Source organism: Drosophila biarmipes, chromosome 3L (assembly GCF_025231255.1).
Source record: "Drosophila biarmipes strain raj3 chromosome 3L, RU_DBia_V1.1, whole genome shotgun sequence".
Lineage (NCBI taxonomy): Eukaryota > Metazoa > Arthropoda > Insecta > Diptera > Drosophilidae > Drosophila > Drosophila biarmipes.
In genome coordinates, this window is record NC_066613.1 from 11,176,502 (window position 1) to 11,194,886 (window position 18,385).

General features: G+C 42.0%; 8 protein-coding genes across 11 annotated transcripts in view; 4 read left to right on the top strand and 4 right to left on the bottom strand.

The window, feature by feature from the left end:
* Positions 1–2,454, top strand: part of LOC108028485 (adenylate cyclase type 2) — a 40,026-nt gene extending 37,572 nt beyond the window's left edge. Inside the window, exons 17-21 of one of the 2 annotated variants that reach the window (XM_017100348.3) lie at positions 16–228; positions 346–450; positions 573–587; positions 1,043–1,285; positions 1,766–2,454. In XM_017100348.3, the coding sequence (XP_016955837.1) occupies positions 16–228; positions 346–450; positions 573–587; positions 1,043–1,285; positions 1,766–1,897 (708 nt within the window). In that variant the 3' untranslated portion in view covers positions 1,898–2,454. The remainder of the gene's footprint in view (positions 1–15; positions 229–345; positions 451–572; positions 588–1,042; positions 1,286–1,765) is intronic. The other variant, XM_017100351.3, reaches the window with a different exon arrangement.
* Positions 1–5,948, top strand: part of LOC127010806 (uncharacterized) — a 120,344-nt gene extending 114,396 nt beyond the window's left edge. Inside the window, exon 4 of the transcript XR_007763604.1 lies at positions 5,923–5,948. The gene's annotated coding sequence lies outside the window, so the exon portion shown is untranslated. The remainder of the gene's footprint in view (positions 1–5,922) is intronic.
* Positions 3,651–9,968, top strand: LOC108027992 (transcription factor SPT20 homolog). 2 transcript variants are annotated; one of them, XM_017099618.3, is made up of 4 exons: positions 3,651–3,938; positions 7,021–7,265; positions 7,333–7,551; positions 7,607–9,968. In XM_017099618.3, the coding sequence occupies exons 2-4, from the start codon at positions 7,183–7,185 to the stop codon at positions 9,684–9,686; spliced, it is 2,382 nt and encodes a 793-aa protein (XP_016955107.1). In that variant the 5' UTR covers positions 3,651–3,938; positions 7,021–7,182; the 3' UTR covers positions 9,687–9,968. The 2 variants fall into 2 exon arrangements, with proteins under 2 accessions (XP_016955107.1, XP_050741761.1); XM_050885804.1 differs by having other exon boundaries at positions 3,651–3,935.
* LOC108028036 (uncharacterized protein C16orf52 homolog A) lies at positions 4,231–5,347 on the bottom strand. Its single transcript, XM_017099673.3, has 2 exons — positions 5,149–5,347; positions 4,231–5,083 (listed from the first exon to the last, which is right to left on the bottom strand). Exons 1-2 carry the CDS (start codon positions 5,252–5,254, stop codon positions 4,683–4,685), a joined length of 507 nt encoding a protein of 168 aa, XP_016955162.1. The 5' UTR covers positions 5,255–5,347; the 3' UTR covers positions 4,231–4,682.
* Positions 9,969–10,116: 148 nt separating the features above from the next.
* LOC108028801 (uncharacterized) lies at positions 10,117–11,764 on the bottom strand. Its single transcript, XM_017100785.3, has 2 exons — positions 11,347–11,764; positions 10,117–11,285 (listed from the first exon to the last, which is right to left on the bottom strand). Exons 1-2 carry the CDS (start codon positions 11,583–11,585, stop codon positions 10,241–10,243), a joined length of 1,284 nt encoding a protein of 427 aa, XP_016956274.1. The 5' UTR covers positions 11,586–11,764; the 3' UTR covers positions 10,117–10,240.
* A 128-nt stretch (positions 11,765–11,892) lies between these two features.
* LOC108028800 (uncharacterized) lies at positions 11,893–13,994 on the top strand. Its single transcript, XM_017100784.3, has 2 exons — positions 11,893–12,563; positions 12,716–13,994. Exons 1-2 carry the CDS (start codon positions 12,020–12,022, stop codon positions 13,939–13,941), a joined length of 1,770 nt encoding a protein of 589 aa, XP_016956273.2. The 5' UTR covers positions 11,893–12,019; the 3' UTR covers positions 13,942–13,994.
* Positions 13,995–15,028, bottom strand: LOC108028803 (N-acylneuraminate cytidylyltransferase). 2 transcript variants are annotated; one of them, XM_017100786.3, is made up of 5 exons: positions 14,954–15,028; positions 14,710–14,900; positions 14,452–14,656; positions 14,231–14,398; positions 13,995–14,177 (listed from the first exon to the last, which is right to left on the bottom strand). In XM_017100786.3, the coding sequence occupies exons 1-5, from the start codon at positions 15,019–15,021 to the stop codon at positions 14,069–14,071; spliced, it is 741 nt and encodes a 246-aa protein (XP_016956275.1). In that variant the 5' UTR covers positions 15,022–15,028; the 3' UTR covers positions 13,995–14,068. The 2 variants fall into 2 exon arrangements, with proteins under 2 accessions (XP_016956275.1, XP_016956276.1); XM_017100787.3 differs by having other exon boundaries at positions 14,710–14,868; positions 14,954–15,026.
* A 542-nt stretch (positions 15,029–15,570) lies between these two features.
* LOC108028055 (flightin) lies at positions 15,571–17,282 on the bottom strand. The gene is made up of 4 exons (XM_017099693.3): positions 17,214–17,282; positions 16,373–16,648; positions 16,158–16,313; positions 15,571–16,092 (listed from the first exon to the last, which is right to left on the bottom strand). The coding sequence occupies exons 2-4, from the start codon at positions 16,642–16,644 to the stop codon at positions 15,960–15,962; spliced, it is 561 nt and encodes a 186-aa protein (XP_016955182.1). The 5' UTR covers positions 16,645–16,648; positions 17,214–17,282; the 3' UTR covers positions 15,571–15,959.
* Between the last annotated feature and the right edge of the window lie 1,103 nt (positions 17,283–18,385).

Below are 18,385 nucleotides of genomic sequence, written 5' to 3' on the forward strand. Positions count from 1 at the left end.
GACTTTTATCCATAGATTCTGCTGGAGAACATCCTGCCAGCCCACGTGGCCACCCATTTCCTGCACCTGGAACGCTCCACGGAGCTCTACCACGAAAGCTACTCCTGCGTGGCCGTGATGTTCGCCTCCATTCCCAACTACAAGGAGTTCTACGACGAGACGGATGTCAACAAACAGGGCCTGGAGTGCCTGCGTCTGTTGAACGAAATCATTTGCGATTTCGATAAGGTAATCCCTAAATATATTTTAAATACATTTTTTAGTGGCACGAGAAGAACTCAGCCATGAAAAAATAAATAAAACCAGTAAATTAAAAACTTTATCTTAAAAATACATATTTTCCAGCTCCTGTTAAAGCCAAAGTTCAGTGGAATCGAAAAGATTAAAACCATAGCCAGCACCTACATGTGCGCTTCGGGTTTGAGGCCCGGCAAGGAAGACGGCGCTACGGTAAGTAAAGCTACTCTCGAAGACCTTCTTCATAATGTCTGAGTCTATCTTGTCTTACTTATATCCCTTCAATGCTTTCACTAATCCTGTAAATAACATCCTGACTTGATTGCCCGATCTAGTCACGTAGCTTTGCGGTAAGTCTTGAAAGTTATCTTCTAAAGTTTTCACATTCTCTGCTCAAAACGATGATAAATTGGCCAGTACTTCTCCAAATTAAATGTTTTCAATTCAACCCCACACAAAAAATGCCGGAATCCAGTTGAAATTCCAACCTTTGGCCCTTTTCCCCCAATAAATCCCAATCGACCGAATGTTATTTACTGTTCAAATGCCTTTTAATCGCCGCTTAGCGCTTTAATTAAATTTTTACAACTACCAAACAAAGAGGAAATCAAATCACATTGGCTCAACAAAGGCCAAGGGGAGACCAATAAAAAAGGGTCGCCAAATGAGGGTCGAACGGCGGGCAGGGATTGGGATTAGCTGAATCCGGTGGGGCGGAGGGTTCCTAGGAGGAGGGCAATGAGGACGACTATGACTAAATCGAATCGGGACTCACGCAGTTCTGCTTTTCGTTTTTCCCATAAAGGACGAGAAGCGAACGGAGGAGCACAACGTGGTCATATTGGTCGAGTTTGCGATTGCTTTGATGTCCATATTGGATTCGATTAATCGCGAGTCCTTCCAACGATTCCGTCTCCGCATAGGACTCAATCACGGACCAGTGATTGCCGGCGTGATTGGCGCCCAGAAACCGCAGTACGACATCTGGAGCAATACGGTCAACGTGGCCTCACGCATGGACTCATGTGGCGTGATGGGACGGCTTCAGGTGAGTGATGGGTCATGAAGGTCCCCAAATTGTAAAGTAAGCTTTAAAACCACATTTTAAAATTGTAAGCAACCAATTTTAAAATTAATGTACATTTAGTACATCAAATTTCACAGACTGCAGAAAACGTATACAAAAATTTATAGATTTACTCTTTTACAAAACTTTAAAAATAGATCTCCCCTTAAAGTTATGACATCACTTGTGGATATGATAAGAGTCAGTTCTCAGTTGCTTAGTAAAAAGCTGAAAAACCTATTCTAAACAGAACCACAGTATTAATAATATAAGTATAATTATATATCCGCGTGTTTCATGTATAGGATCAAATATCTTTGGATCCAAAGTCCCCGTATAGGTCGCTTGTACAGATTCCTTATTCAATCAGCTTTATGAAATTAAACTCTTAGAAAGAAAATTACATGAAAAATAAGATTACAAAATAAAAACCCAACTATAACACCTTTCCTCCCTCCACAGACGACGGAAAACACGGCCAAGATATTGATGGCAGCCGGCTACGAGTGCGAGTGCCGCGGCCTGACCTATGTCAAGGGCAAGGGCAATCTAGTCACCTACTTTGTAAAGACACCTTTCGACGGGAAATTGTAAATCACCCAGTTGCTGTTGATACCTACTATTTAATGGATATTTATGATCATGTACACGTAGCGTAGGCCAAAGTCACTTCGAAGCATCTTCTTATTTATTTTGAGCTTTTCATTTTAGTTGTAATGAATTTGCAAGCATTTAAGGTACGGTGCCCATCACACGCACATGTTAAGTATTTGTTAGCAACAATTGTTTTAGTTAGTTAGTAGAATTTAAAGGTTATTGACTATTTCGTACAGTTTGTTAGCTAATCTTATGCGTAGCCATCACTTAAACAGCGAATAATTATATACGATTCGAATTAAAATAACGTTAGACAAAGAAATGCAAATTAACCCACCCTAGCCCAAAAATTAACCAACAAATAAATGTAGCCAAAAACATATCTCTTTACTAACTGCTTAAATTCATTTCTGAGGCTCTCAAGATATGTTTCTGTCGATATTCCTCCCGATCGAGCACTATATAATTCACTACTTTATAACTATACTATTTTTTCAAACGACACTAGTTAAATTCTGTAAAAAGAATCAATTAAAACTCTATATATTTTTTTACTCAAGCGTATTTTACTGTTACCGAACTATTCACTGCATCATGTTTTGATATATTTATGTATATAACTATATAAGAGAAAGCCACCAAAGCGAACTACTTCTTAAGACAAATCTGAGCTCAACAACCGCATCTCGTGTACCTAACATATCCCAACAAACTACTCAATACCTCCGAGAAAAACTGACCTGCTTCGATGTGCACATTGCACAACCAATGGATATTAATCGAACTCCACAGATTTGGAAACTGTTTTTGAAATACCTGTGCTGGAATACAAATATTGGGTAAAACGTTTGAATACCACTCTAAGCACGCTGCAGTAGTCCTTAAAGTAGATCCATTGAACAATATTTGATATTATCAAACAATTTAATTGGTTTTTATTAAATGATCAATAAAGGAAATCAGCAAAATATTACGATGTATTTAATCGAAAGCGTTAATTTATTTCTGTATGGGAACTATCCAAGTGTGATCTTCATTTGTGTAAGTATTTCTAATCTCGATGTGCGTGTCAAGTGGAGTTTAGCCCTATCTATAAATAACTCAGCCAGTACAAATTCGAAGCCAGGCCTGATCCACCAAAGAGTAAAATAGTAACTTTATAGGATGCCAGCGACCAGGCACATCCTCAGTACTCAAGATGGACTTATAAGCTCAACTACATGGCTTGCGTTAAAAGTTTTGACCGAGTTCATTAAGTTGTATGTGCTTAAAGCAAACCTCAAGAGTAGATACAATAAATAGCCGAAAATCTACTCTTTTTTTCCATAACAATCTGATATTATTTATTTTACTATTTATAATTTTAATGCCCTATCTTCTCTGGGTTAAACCTCAAACCTCACAAAGAAATGGTGATATGCTATAAAAATTAAAAACTCAGCCAGTGGAATTATTCGAGAACGAAGAATATGTCATAATGGTGTAGAGTTGCTGAAAATCGATCAAGGAAGGTTATTTGGGATCGAATTGAGTGGAGGGTTTGTTTATGTGCTCGTCTGATGAGAAAGAATTTGTGAAGGGCTCTCAGTTTACAAACAAAATTTTGTAAGCAGTGCAGGACCGATAACGTGCCCGGCGAGCTTAAATGCTGCTGGGGTCAGCAATGTGCTCCAACCACTGCGCCTCATATGTCACAGCCCTTATTAGAATCGGCTGTGCCAGGGAGCTTGGTCAGCACTCTGGGATCTCGGATAGCCATGAGCTCATTCACACGGCGCAGGCGCAGACCACGAGACCCGTCGAGATCCCAACTCGAGTCTGCCTTGACATTCAGTTGCCGTCGCGATCTACCAAGAGACAGTATCTCCAAAATTTTAAGTTCCTCGCTCGGATTTATTTTTTATATGTTTTAGTGTTAAGTGTATCCGCATTTCATTCAGCTTTAATAAAATCAAAAGCTATACAACATCTGTGGTTCTTCTTTTGGAATATTTATAAAGTGCAGTTGGATTCCACCCATTGCTAAATAAATACAGTGGTAAATTTCAATGGTTTTAAATTTAAATAAAAGATCACGAGCTAGTGAAATATCAGTATGATATTGGAGGATATATGTACATAAATAATGTACAATATGTCCATAAATTCGATTACAAAAACCAGACTCTAATGATCTTAATAGCTAAAAAGTGTATTGAGTTTATAAATTAGGCGAGTCAGCACGAGAATTTAAGAAACCTAGCTTCGCGAGTTGATTAAATTTGCATTCCATTTACCAACACAAAAGGGAGAAAATTGATCTTAGCCTAAATTGACACACAAAAATGCTATTTTTCTGTTGAAATACCATATGTATATTCGAGTAACAAAATCGTACTAACTAAATTGTTCCTAAACCTAGGTTTAATTTGTGAGATTACTCTAGACACAGGATCTCGATTTTTGAGCTGGAATACTGAACTAGTAGTTGACATACAACACAGTACAAAAACTAAGCTAAAGGTGGCTTGTGAAAATACAAAATATACAAAAGGTACTTTTAGTTTAGCTGAGGACAGGAAGAGAGAGCTTGGGAGATTCGGTCAAGACAGGTAATTTTCGAGTTTCCAGCTCGGAGACGAGAAACTAGATGTTAAAATACTTAAACTTGCTTACAGAGTAGGGACGGGAAGTCACCCTATCAATTTAGAGCGAGAAAAATCAGGGAAAAACAAAAGGTATAACAAATCACAGAGCAAACTGCAAATGAAATCAGGAATCCGGTGATGCCGTGCTCGCGTCTCTAGAAGTGCGGCAGGCAGACCTTGCCGGCGAAGAGCTCGGACACCACGGTGATCCAGAGGGCCAGGACGAACATGATGTAGGAAATGCCGATCTTGAAGGTGTTGGGCAGCTGGTAGGCCTGGCCGCCGATCTCCTCGACGTGGAAGCCCAGCGGGAAGACGACGGCCGCCATGCAGAACAGCACCATGGCCGTGAATCCCACCCAGCGGGCGTAGGGAATCACATTCCGGTTGCAGGAGGACGAGGCCAGCAGGATGACGGTGGTGGTCACGCAGATGCAGCCCACGAAGATGCAGATGAGGGCGATCAGCCATTCCGGCTGCAGGTCGGGGGTGTAGCACACCTGGGGTCGATTGTACAGCGTCATGCAGGTCCACATCAGACCCAGTCGAATGTCACCTGGAAGTTTTTAAGATTTTGGGATTCATAATAAGACAGTGGCACTTCCGTGTTTTTCCACTCACCTGTGCCCGACTCCGTGATGATCCAATCCGGCAGCGCCAGGCTGACAATCGCAAACACATCGGCCGCCATAAAGAGCGTGGCACTAATTGTCGTCAGTTTGTCCATTGTAATCAACGGCAAAAGGAAATTTAAATTAAAATCCTCGCAAGTCAATTGTTTTTATATTCGTTAGCGATGGACCACGAACTGATAACCGTGACTTCTTCACAGCGATTGATTAACTGAACAGAAGTCGATTTGTTATCGAGGTGAGAAGTCACGGTTATCTCTTCTCCGTTCTTAGTTCATCGATCGCCCACCAGGTGGCTTTTGGCGCGAAATTCAAACATGATAATAGGGGAATTTTTTTTCTCTTAAAGTATTATAATTTTAAATTTTTTAAAAACATAAGGACCAATTCTTGACTATCTAATGAGTAAATCCAAAAAACAAAAAAACTTTGCGAGGTTCAAATAGCACATTCAGCTTTTCCGCCCCTATAATGGAAAAATATTTATAATTAGCCATGCGTGTCAGTCCATATAAAAGTCGAGATCTTGAAAACTGTAACAGCTCCGCCCACTGAAACGAGTAGAAATCAAGATTATTTATTATTTTGAAAGTTAGTTGGTAGATAGGACTAAATAGGCATAACAAGGCAGTATAAAGGGGTCGGTTATACATTGCATTTTGCAGTTTCTCATGAGTTTTCTATTAATAAGGCTCTCGACCCCTATAGATTTTCAAAAGCTCAGTTAATTAACATTTTTTAGATGCGGATTATACTTATAGAGTTGTAAAATTCAAAAAAATAGGTTAATATCTATATTCAAGTTGTATTAAAAACAAGATTGGCGAACTGGCCGGGAACTGTAGTGCCCGCAGTTAATTGCGGTCATAAGGGTAATTAAAACCACGGACAGAACTGCATACAACTCCCTGGGCCAGCAATGCACCCGTGTGCCATGCACTGGCATTTGGGGCTGTCCGGCGTATAAAAATAAAGTTACAATTCCAATTCCAATTATAAGTGAGGGAATTGAATGTGGCCACGTCACATGAGCGCCGCTGACGTGTCCTTAGTGTACTTAGTTCGTCTGGGTTGACCCAGGTTATGCGGCCGGTCAGCGTTGTAAACGGGGTGGGTTCTGCTCAGGTATCTGCCCGGTGATATCTGTCGGGGAGGCCAGCGGACAGCGCTCTTTCAGCCCCTCCAATGTCCCATAATTGCCGGCCAGGAGCTGGTGGGGCTGTGTTTTTATCGCCCGGCGGGCCAAGTAATTCTCTTATTATTAGCGAATTTCATTTGCATTCATTCAGTTTTCGGATGTGCAACTCAACACTAGCGCGGCTCGGTTCTCCGCTGACATTTGACTCCGTCGCGACACCGAGGAGCCCAAACACGAAATCGAAACCACCGCGAAATCCTGCCGGAAGGGCTATTTACTAATGGAGATTTGTTTGTTGATTAGTTCGGTTCCTGTTTGCAAACGTATCTAAATTATGCTGGGCTGTGAACCCAAAACTGGATTAGTTTTCCAATGGTGGGGCACGCACAGTGGGGCGGTAAGCATGAACAGAAAGATTTAGTATCACCCTTGGCATCTAATTAATTTTTAAATTTTATTAAATTATTGTTTTTTAAGAATATTTGAATAATTGAAAAATTGTTACTATTCTTCTATATTTTATGCTCTGAAAAATCAATTCTGTAACTAAGACAAAAGTACTGAAGTTCATTCATTTATACTTATTTAAATCCTTATAAATGAATATAAGCTCTGCAATAAAATTAGTATTTTTTACCAGTAATATTTTTTATCTGGCTCTCAATTTTTTATTTATTTAGATCCTAAACAAAATCGAATTCCCTCTCAACTTTTTATTTACAGTATTACCTTTCTGTCAAAAGTTTATTGAGACCAACTCCACGGAATCTGAAAGGCTAAACCGGACACTCGATACCACGGCCAAACAATAGCTAGGCTTTTGTATACAAGTTTCGTTTATAATAAGGAAGCGGAGAGCTGCCTGCCGGCAGTTCTTGGCACGACATGGTCGTGTCCGAATCAGAATCCGAGTTTCTGTCTGAATCTGAGCCTGAACCTATGAGTGAGCACCAGGCAGCCATCGACGGGTATGGTTGAGAAGGAAAACCTACTGTTTAGCCTCGATTTTACACTAATTTGCTGTCCTATATTAAGAAATCTAGAAAGCTTGCTTAGCACTCCTGCCCAAGAAGGAGAGGTTGATCTAAGTCCTGAGTGTGACGAGAATCGAACAGCTACCATCAGAAAAGGTTATAGTCCAGAAGACATTGCTGAGCCCAAGGACCTGGATGAGCGTCAGACGGATATTAAAAGTCCAGCTAAGGAAGACACAACAAGGCCTCTTGTTCTGGAGGAAAGGCACTCGCTGTCCATGTAAGCTCGACCTTAAATATGGGTATAAGTTCATATTTCATTTACTTACTCACAGAGCGGAGACAAAAAAGCGAAGAGCCAGTGTGTATTCCAACGAACTCCTGTTCATACCCAAGGAACTTGCTCGGAGCGAGCTTCAGCAGCGCACAAGGAGCCTCAGCAGATACGCCAAGAATCGGGAGTACCACCTGCGAATGCTGAAATTCCCCGTGGGATCCGGTCGTCCTCGCTACGTGGCCAAGCAAATGAAGAAGGATCGAGATGATAGCCAACCAACATGCCAGGAGCCCGATAACGAATTCGAAACCAACGAATACCCCGTGGATATCAAAGAGGAAGAGTTCCTAGAGGAGGCATCCGAGGAAATTCAGGACTTAAGGGAGCGGCCCCTGAATATGCCCGATTTGGGTGCAGAAAGTGAAGTGAAGAATCAACTGCCCGACGATGAAGAAATCAGCGTTAAGCTCTTCGACTTGGTGAAGAAGGAGGTTGGGAGTAACGATTCTTTGGAGGAGCAGAACCGAAAAATCCTGCAGAGCCAGCGGGAAAGTGTGATAAGGACCAGCAGCACTAGGCGAACGCATTATCCCTACTTATGCTGGCACAATCCTGAAAGAGAAGCCCTGCCCTTTAAGATGGAACCCACGAGCCAATGGAAAACCAAAAGTGAGCCGGAAATTCAAGATGGTAATGATGATACCAACGATTTAGAATCCACGGAAGACACGGAAGTTGAAGATATACCAATTCCTGATCTCGTTGAACAACCTTCAGAAGTGGAGTCCCAGCAACCAGAGACAATCAGCTACTTATACAATCCCGCTCAGAACCAGTTAACCCCTGAAGTTCAGCTCCAAGAGCAAGTCGCTGGAGAAGTGCCTGCCACTAACCCCACCATGCAACCTCCTGCAACATCCGGATCCCCTGAAGAGTCTGGTCAAACAGCAGACTCCCTACTGCGTCAGCAGTTAATACATCACATTGTCCAGCCGAATTTGTGCAACGAGCAGGTCTGCCAATCCATCAGTTGCAACAACAACGCCGCCGATCGAGCCAATCAAAATCTCAGACATCACCAGTATGTCGGTGCTTCAGCTGCCAGTGATCCCAGTCCTCAGTGGAACCCACCAAACCAACCGTTTCACAAGCAGCAATTGCATATTCACCAGCAATACCTGCAGCAGCAGCTCCATCAGTCGTCCAGCCAACAGCAACAGGAGGCTATCTACCAGCAACATCAGCACGAGGCGGAGGATAAACTGCAGCAGATGCGGGTCATGTACCAGAGGATCAAGTGCAGGGAGGAGGAGCAACTGCATCAGCTGGGCAAGTCCTTGAAGAAGCTCCTGGACGATCGGTTGTCCTGCGAGCGCCAGCATGCGGAGGAGAAGCGATTGTTCATGCTCAAAATGGAGCAGATCAGGAAGGTGGAGGAAAAACTGAAGTCGGACAGGGAGCACATAAAGCGCCAACTGAGATCGGATCTGAGAACTCTGGAGCTGAGAATGGCGGACCAGCAGCGCCAGCAGGAGGAGAAGGCTTTGGCCTGGTCCTGGCAGCAGCAGCAGCAACAGCAGCAGCAGCAGCTACAACAGCAACAATTGCTGGTGCAACAGCAACACCATTTTGTGCACCATCATCACAGTCAAGAAACTCATTATCCCAACCAAGAACCATACATGCAGCAGTCGCTCCTGTACGATCCTCCACCTTATGTATACCCAACTGCCTACCAAGAATCCATTGTGTACCAGCAGCGCATACAGGCCTTTCACGACCATCAGCAGAACTACAATCCCGCAGAGTCGCACACCACAGCAGTTGAGTTGCAGAGAAGACTGCTCCTGCCACCGCCTCCATACTGCCAATCCAACAGCAGGACCTCCACTGAGGTTAGCCCCAATTCGCGGAAGGTGAGACATCGTCCAGCCGCCGACCAAAGGACAGATCCCTATGCCAGGACCCAACTGAGAGGTCCTTTGCCACCCGCTGCAGAGATCATGCAACTCCAGAGGAGCCCACATATGAGTCCACCCGCAGCCCAAGTGCACGAGCCCAGAAGCGAACCCTACGGTATGGCCTCTGTCATGACGAACTATGTGGCCAACTTGATGAATATGCGTGCTGAAAGATAATTACATTGGCAGCATGAACTGCTAATTTCTTGTGATTTAAGTAAGACTTCTTTAAGGGTGTAAAAACATAGTTTAAGCCAAAAGGAATTTGTTAATCGAAAATTAAAATGGCTCATTTATGTCCTATTTTTGTTATTACTACTGTAAGTAAAATAAAAATTAATAAGGATTTTAAAAAGAACGTTTATCTACTTTTTAAGAAAATATGTTACTGTCACCTCAACAGAACTCGCTCTGACTGTTATAACTTTCGAGTTAATGGTAATTATTTTATAGATCAGAAAGTTTATCCATGAGTATATTTTACTTCGAAAGATATTTTCGTTTTAATTATTTCTTTATTTTAAGTGTGTTAAATAAATTACTTATAAATTAATTTGAGTGTAGTGTTTTGTTATCGAATACGGATTAATTAAAATAGTCTTAAAACTTAGAAAGTATTAAAGAACGCTTTTTTATGACTATAATAACCTTCCAGAGTTCCAAGTTTCTTATGCTTAGTAAATATTTTTAACAGGATTTTTATACTTATTTTTTTCTAAAGGCTTCTATTTCTATCGCGTGTCTCTCGGAGGAGTTCGTCCCAAGCCGGGATGCCAGAAGCAGTTGGAGCAAGTGCAGCGCGGACAGTGCCAGCAGTTGCCGCACTTCATGCACACGTTGCCGGCACCATGTTGGGCGGCTGAGGGATAGGGGGCGTGGCTCGGGGTGGCGCCACCACTGGCCCACAAATCCTTGTTCCGGAGACAGGATCGACTGCGCTTCGGGCTGGCTGAACGAGACCGGGGCAATGCGGCGGAGGAGGAAGTTGCTGCCGGGGGTGGTGATGGTGGAGGTGGGTCACAAGGCGCTGCCACCGGAGAATCAGGGGCCTGTCTCCTGGCTGGACTCTGTCCTGGCTGATCCAAAAACTTAACCGTGGGCGCATAGAGCTGGAAGGCCAGGGGCGACGGCATCTGGAGCTCGCAGCAGGACCTCTCCCGATCCCTTCGCAGCTCGGCAAGGAGGCGGGTGAAGGGCAGGTCACATCGCACCAATTGCGGCGACGGCAGCGGCGAGTCCTGTGCAGGACTCGTCATTAGCTGCTGCGGCGGCAAAGGCTGCGAATGGGCCGCCACGGGCACCAGGTTCCAGGATTGGGGCACTGGAATCAGGCTGCAAAAGTAAACGGGCGTGTGATCCGGCTGATAGAAGCCACCTTCGGAAGTGGGTGCTGTCAGGCAAAAGATAGGTGGCACAACGGTGGCTCCGGGCCCCTGCTGAGCCACCGTCATCACCGGTTGCTCCGGTCGATGTGTCACCGGTGGTTTTGGCAAAGGACTCACTGGAGCCTTTGGAGCCGACAGCGTTTCGTATCCGGAGCAGGCTCCTCCGATGGGACAGCACTGGCACTGAAAGCTGCAAGCAGGCGACTGGACAGGACTGGCATTCGGATTGGGATTATGACTGGGAAGGGGCATCGCACTGTTCGCCGCTGGTTGTGGCGGACAGAAGGTGTCCAAGAAGCCCCCATTGAACTGTGAACAGCTGGAGCAGATCATCTGGTTCTTGTACTCATCCAAATTGAAGGAGTTGGGCAGGGGCACGTTGCAGTCAATGCTTGAAAAGAAATATAAAGGAATGGGATAAAGGGATAATCAACTAAATTGTAGCTACCTACCTCAGACCCTCTGGACATTCGGTGACCAGGCACATTCCCACCCGCGGTGGCTCCACCTCGCACTTGCTGCAACCCACTTCGATGTTGGGCTGCATCGACGGTGGAGCGTAGCACATGTTGAACTGCTGCTGTGGACTCGTCTGCGACTGCAAGCCAGTGCCGTTGCCATTTCCACTAGGGATCAGCTTGCCCGAGGATGTGGCATTGCATCCATGCTCACAGCTCTCCGTGCAGAACATCTTCAACGCTCCGATTTGGCCCAAGTGCTAGCAGTGGCTAACCCCGGGATATAACAATTTTGTACATGTTAGGTCACAAAAAGAATGGAAATTTTTGACAATATTGAGTTGAGAAATATAGATTGCTGGGTAGTGTATCTATTAACTATTAACTCAAAAATAATTTGATCTCTTAGATACTTTTCCTTGTAAATTCTAGATAAAAAGCACATTCTTGCGTGGAAATAAATATTTTGTGTAATGAACCCTCCCAACTTAACTTAAGAAGCACCCTGTCTTTAGAAAACAAAGTTAACATCATTATTTGTGTTGTTAAATTTCTTTCAAAACTGACAATATCACCTCAAACACAAAGAAATGCTGGAAAACGAACAACACAGCAATTTCCCCGGATAGAACATCAAAATCGCGACTAGTCCCAGATAGAGTAAAAAATGGAGTCCCAAAGCAAAAGTGAATCTTTGGACCAAAGTGCCAAATCAACCGAAGAAACCGTAGCCAAATGCTGCTTTGTGATTACCGTGGGAAGTGACGGGCTAATCGAAATTAGTTCCCACAATCCAGACTGCAAAGCACCTCAAGATGGAATATGCAGTGGTGATCCCACATCGGCGAACAAGGTTACGGATATGGTGCCTAAGAAACAGCGCTTTAGCATAGCCGTTCTTAAAGAGGACACCAATGATATCGACGAAGGACCTGCTAAAAGTCCCGAGAAGATCAACAGCAATCTGCAATCGCTTGAAGGAGAGAAGAAAACCGAAGTTGTGCCGCCTTTCGTGAAGATCTGCAACAAGGACCTGGCGAACAGGCCTTCCTTCGTGGTTCTCGAAGATGCTTCGGCTCGAAGTCGGATTAAACAGGATCTGGAGCAGCCGAGCTCGGATCAAAGTCAACAGAGCTCCCATGTTGAATCTCAAACGGGTGAAACTTGCCCCAAGAAGAGTGTGACATCCGCCAATAATATCTGCCAAAAAGGTAGGTCTTAGATAGCGACTGTCCATGTCTCTACTACAATTATTATAGTTATGGTAATTTGTTAGTTGGTTATAGCACAATAATTTCATAAATGTATCACCATTGAATTTTTAAATATACTTTTATATTTTGTTACACCACATTATTTGTAGATAATGCCATAATAACTCCTCGGAAATTATCCATGCAAACGGCAGCTCAGGTCCGTCAGAAACTGTCTACTCTGAATAATAAACAGCAGGAATCGGTTTCAGAATCAATTAAAAGGGCTGGCAACAGTTTGAGTGGTCAGAAACAGCAGCCACATCAGCCACTGCAGCAGCAGGCACAACAGCAACATCAACAACTGCAACAGCAGCAACATCAGGAACTGCAACAGCAATTTGGCAACAACTCTCCATATGTGACCATTAGTTTCTTACCTATGACCCAGCCGGGAGCAGCTTCCGGCAGTCCTGTGATGTATCCTTGCCAGCAATTCCTGAGTGCCTCACCGAGCAGCATGTCCAGCTGCTCCTGCTGCAGCTGCAGCAATTGCTGCCCGTCGAGGGCAACCCAAGTGTGCCAAATGCCGATGACCAATGGTTGCTGTCAGATACAAAATCCAGTATACGGCAGCAACTGCTGCATGTTGAAGCCGGAGACCTTTCCTAGCAGCGGGTCCTGCTGTCCTATATCGAGTATGGAAACGCATCCTTCAATGGGATACAATGGCCAATTCAGTCAGCACATGATGCACCCCATCCTGACAGCTTCGCCTTCAGCAATGCAGCAGCAGCAAGGCAGCATTCCGATTGCCGGGGGGTGCTATCCTGGCTGCTCCTGCCACTCTTTGTGTCCCTGCTACCAGTGCTCCCACCTCAGGATGCCAGTCTATCATCATCCTTGCTGCCATTGCCCAGGGTTCTTTAACAACCAACAGATGCAACAGCAACAGTTGCAGCAGCAGCAGCAATCTCATTGTGTCTGCTGTCCCAATAAAGTGAACCAGCAACGACAAACACCATCCAAAGGAGTAAGAGTACTGAAAGCTACTGGAAAACCCACTAACCCTGATGGACTAAAGCACATATTCAGCAAGAAGCCTGCTGAGAACCCGAAACCGCCAGCCCAAGAGCAATCGAAGGACCAAGAAGATCACCAAAGCCACATGAAGACGAGCAGGGAAGCTCCTCGATCGGTGGGAGGTGTTTCATCCTTTAAAAGCAGTTCCAACACAACCCCCTTGTACCTAGCTCGCTGCGGGAAGACTTGCCTGATCCTGAGACCCATCAGCACCGCCATAATGCCCCGTCTCCTGACCAAGCGAATCAGTCGCTACACCTCGGTGATAGCCTGGCCCACAAATAATGTCAAATCAAATGTAGACACAACCTAGACTACGTATCTATCTGGGATCAGATCAACAAATAAAAAACACCATCCAGGGGATCGACTTAATGTTTCTCTTTTACAATTTATTATTATTATTACTTCACTTTTCTACACAAAAGGTATTTTTATGTTTATAAATCAGTTTTCGTCTCACTGCTTAAAATATATTTGGCTAATGTCAGGTCATGGTGTGAGTCGATTTCTAAACCGTCTTTGACATCAATTTCCACAATTGAGCACCTTAAAGACCATATTTATATTAAAAGAAAACCTCCAGTTATATATTATCTTACCTGTTGTTCTGTAACAGCCCACTCTTCACCAGCCTCCTTCGCGAGAAGTAAAACATTCCTGTTTCCACTATATCCCCCTCCCAGTCCTGACGTCTTGGTCTGGCATTTAGGTCGAACTCTGCTGGAATCAATTCATCATCAACCACTTTCCATCTTAAGTAATGGGATCTAAAAAATAAAATCAGCGGTTTTTGAATGTTTTTGGGTAAGATATTTCACACCTCTTAGCTGCAAACACACAGTCATGCGTCTCGAATTTTTTAACAGCTTCCTGAATGTATTTTGTTTTCAGAAAGACAGATGTGCATTGAAACAGGGCAAAGTCTTGGATACTAGTATGCACATCTAGAAATTCCGAAATTGCATGTATCGAAGGGGTATCGTCTCTGGCGAATTTCTCAGGACGACGGTGTACGATGGCACCATCTGGAATTACCATTCAAGGAACTTGGGTGCCGAATGATTTATTTAAAACTCACACTTTTGCGCTTCAAATGCAATCCTCTTGTCGTCCGTGGAAACCCAAATGTGTTTAAAGCAAGAAGAATTTTGAATTGTTATAATAGTGCGGGCCAATAGTGACAAGCCGCCCACTTCAGCAAGATTTTTGAGATTAATGCCTTTGCTTCCACCTCTGGCTAGAATTAACGCATGAATATCATTTTTCAAGCTGAAAAAAAGGACCAGTTACAGCAGACTAAGGCCTATTTATGTTTATCTTACCAAAATTCTGTACATCCGGCATCAAAAACAAGCAAAATAAGGAAAATCACAGTTTTAAGTTGGATCATTGCGCGGTGCTTCCTATTTCAGTTCTGAATAACAAAGAAAACCAAAACTAGCAGCCCATACGAAAACTTTTGGTTAAGGTGGACCAGTGTGATAAAATTACAAAATTGTAATATAAAAACCACTTAAATAATTTTATAAATTTTCTTTTTAAGGGTTCTTTTTATATATATATAGTGTTAATTTAATATTGGAACACATAAACTAAAAAAGCTCTACTTGTCCACTCTGAATTTTTCACTAATTCAACGCACACAATAGCCTAATTTACTCTATTATGTGCTATTAGGGTGAGTATAATCTCTGCATTGCACCTTATATAGGCGGTCTTTGGACTGTTCTGGTGTTTTAATACTCGGAAATAGAGAGCAGTATCGAGCTGACAGTCGACCCATCTGGATGTTACCTAATCTTTACCTCCATAAACGAAAGTACAAAAAGTGGCATTAAATAGTTTTAAGACAATATATATATATTTGTATAATTACATGTGTTATTTATCTGAAAACGTAATGTAACCCCTCAAATAGCATACAAATAAAATAACAAAATTTATGTATTTTTATTTATTGCACAGTTTTTATTTTAGCCTTTACAATATAAATAAGTTTTTTAATTTATTTACTTTGCTAAAATGCAAGTAAATAATCTTAAAAATACCATGTATTGAGAGGTAAGTTGTGTTAATATATAAAAATATATGTACCCATATATTAACAGAAATTACGCGTGTAAGAAAATATACAAAATATATTCTTTGTCTCTTGAAAAGTGTTTCGATCCTCACTACTTAAGGCCGATACAGAGTTGGATATGCGCAGATATACAAACGCTTACTGACTGTCTATAAGTATACATCTTTTAGAAATGATATCATCTTTTATAGCTACGAGTATTCATCCTTTATGACGTTTCTATTATTACATTTAGGTGTGCCTACTTAAAGAACACTCGCATATCTTTGGTTGATATATGCCTTGGTGTGGTAATTATAAGTTCTTATCGAGGCCGCCAGTGTCTGAATTAATTGTTTGTCCCTCTTGGCTGGTGCGTAGGAATCGATGTCACTGCCACTAAAATGGGTGATTATAAAGAGATATATTTTATTTTAAATTTTTGCGTAATTTCAATATTTTACCTGATATTTCGTGTGCGCAGGACACGTTCCGCCCACGTTTGGGGTCTTGGGATCTCCCGTGTCACTCCAGTTTGTTTTTTGTCAATATAGTCAATTACATCGTCATAATAATTGGTTCTGTAGTTGTACATATATTTGTATTGGAGAAACTTCGGCCTGCAAGTACAAGATTGCATAAGATGTGTTGGAACCCGGGTTATCTCAGCAGCACCAACCTGACCCAGTGCCGGTACAACTGCACCGGTTTCCTATACCCATCGTCTTCTGGCGGAGGTGGCGGCGCTTTGATTTCTTCGATTTCTCCAGGAGCAGCCTCCTCGTTGGCCGGAGTGCCTGCCACCACGCTGTCAGCCTTGTGATCGGAGGCCACACTCGGTGCTTTCGAGGGTGGGGCCGGAGTTCCCTGGTTGGATGCCTGGTTCGATGAAGCCGCCTTCTCCTCCTCGCCGCCGTCGTCGAAACCCCATGGATCTTCTTCGTCTGCCATATTACTGGAATGCAAACGGTGGGTTTGTAAGTCAAAAATCTTTAACAGCATATGCCACTGAAGACCAAGGTCCCAAAGTATAATTACTTATCATCTTCTTGTTTTTAGTGCACAGTGACCTTTTCAAAAGTTGCATAACATGGCTTCACCCAAATTTCATCCTCATTTAAAAATAAACTAAATTAGATCGAATTTCTTAAAGTTCTCCGAAACAAGGACACCCAAATTGCTCGCATTTCTTTAAGTGTTTCGAATTCAGGACGATTGAAATGGTGCAATGCATCTAAATCTATATATAAAGGGTTACATCATTCGGCAAACAGAATGGGTTTCAAACTATTTTTATCAGTTTGATTAGAATTATCTTTGAAAGAATGTAATATTAAACCACTTAAATCGCAGAACATAAGGAAAGTGTTATTAAGCGTCGGGATATGGAAATATCCTTGCACTATCTGAACTGCAAAAACATTGTTTTGTCATTTGGGCAAAGGTATCACATTGAATTTCTATCACCTAGCACAGCTTATCTAGGATATTGGGTTCGCTAGAAAATTCAGCGACAATACCTTTACTATAGTGTTGATACTGATATAAAAGAAAAAAGACTAAATGATCGAACTGCTGCTCGAAACAAATGCACTTTGAAAACTTAATCTAAATATATCGAGAGGCAGAATCTATATACATTGATTGACATACATACACACGTACTACATTTAATTGGCCAAATCACTATTAACACCTATGTATATACTAGTCAGTCAGCTGGGCGAACTCAACAGATTAGTCCTACAATTAAGTGAGCAGTATAAAGCTGAAAGATCATGTTTATTTTAGAAACCGAAAGGGCGAAAGCTCTCTCTTTGATTAATTATCCACTTCCTAGTGTAGTTTAATTCATTTTGAAAGAAGCAAGAATTAGATGATTACTAGTTATTTTAGTAGGGTATAAATTAAAACTTAAGTCGCTGACATTTTGTTCCCTCTGAAAATTCTATCTTTTAATTGATTTTTTTACCTGAATTTAATTTTTTATGTATATTTATAAGAATAAAAAAGATGATGATTATAATTCAATTAAATATGTGTTGGACACAAAAAAAATGCCTAGGTACAAAATTTTGGCGGGTTTCATGACATCCCATCAAGTAAAATAAAGTCATTTAGAGTTATGTCAACTCTTAAAAAGTATTTTTTTAATACGAAAAAAAAAGGTTCAATCAGTACTTGAATAAAGACAACGTTAGTTACCAATCGACTGGTATAACAGGGCAATTTAAAATTAACTTATTTAAATAAAATCTTTACTTAATAAAATAGAAGTGGAATTTAATCGTATCTCGTAGATTCTTCCCAGAGAGTGAAGAGTTTATTCAACATTTTCGAAAAATGTTATTATTATTCTGGAACCAGTATGTTCTTCAATATCATATCAGTTCCTAACAAATATGTATAAGGCATATATTCTTAGCTTTGTAAATTTTAAAAATTAATCTCAGCTGTTTGAAATGCATGTGTACCATTTAAGGTCCTTTCCATCTACAATTCTACGATTTTTTAGGCATTGGTTCGTTTACGTTCTCGAAGTAGATAATTTATACGGGTTAGAAGAAGATTTCAAAAACTATCGTAAAAAAATGCCGTGGAAAGAGGGTATAATCAACCGTGAAACGGCCACCCTAATTTTGTTGTGGTTTTCAGCCAAGCAAAAGCAACAACAGCATGGACAGCAAAACAT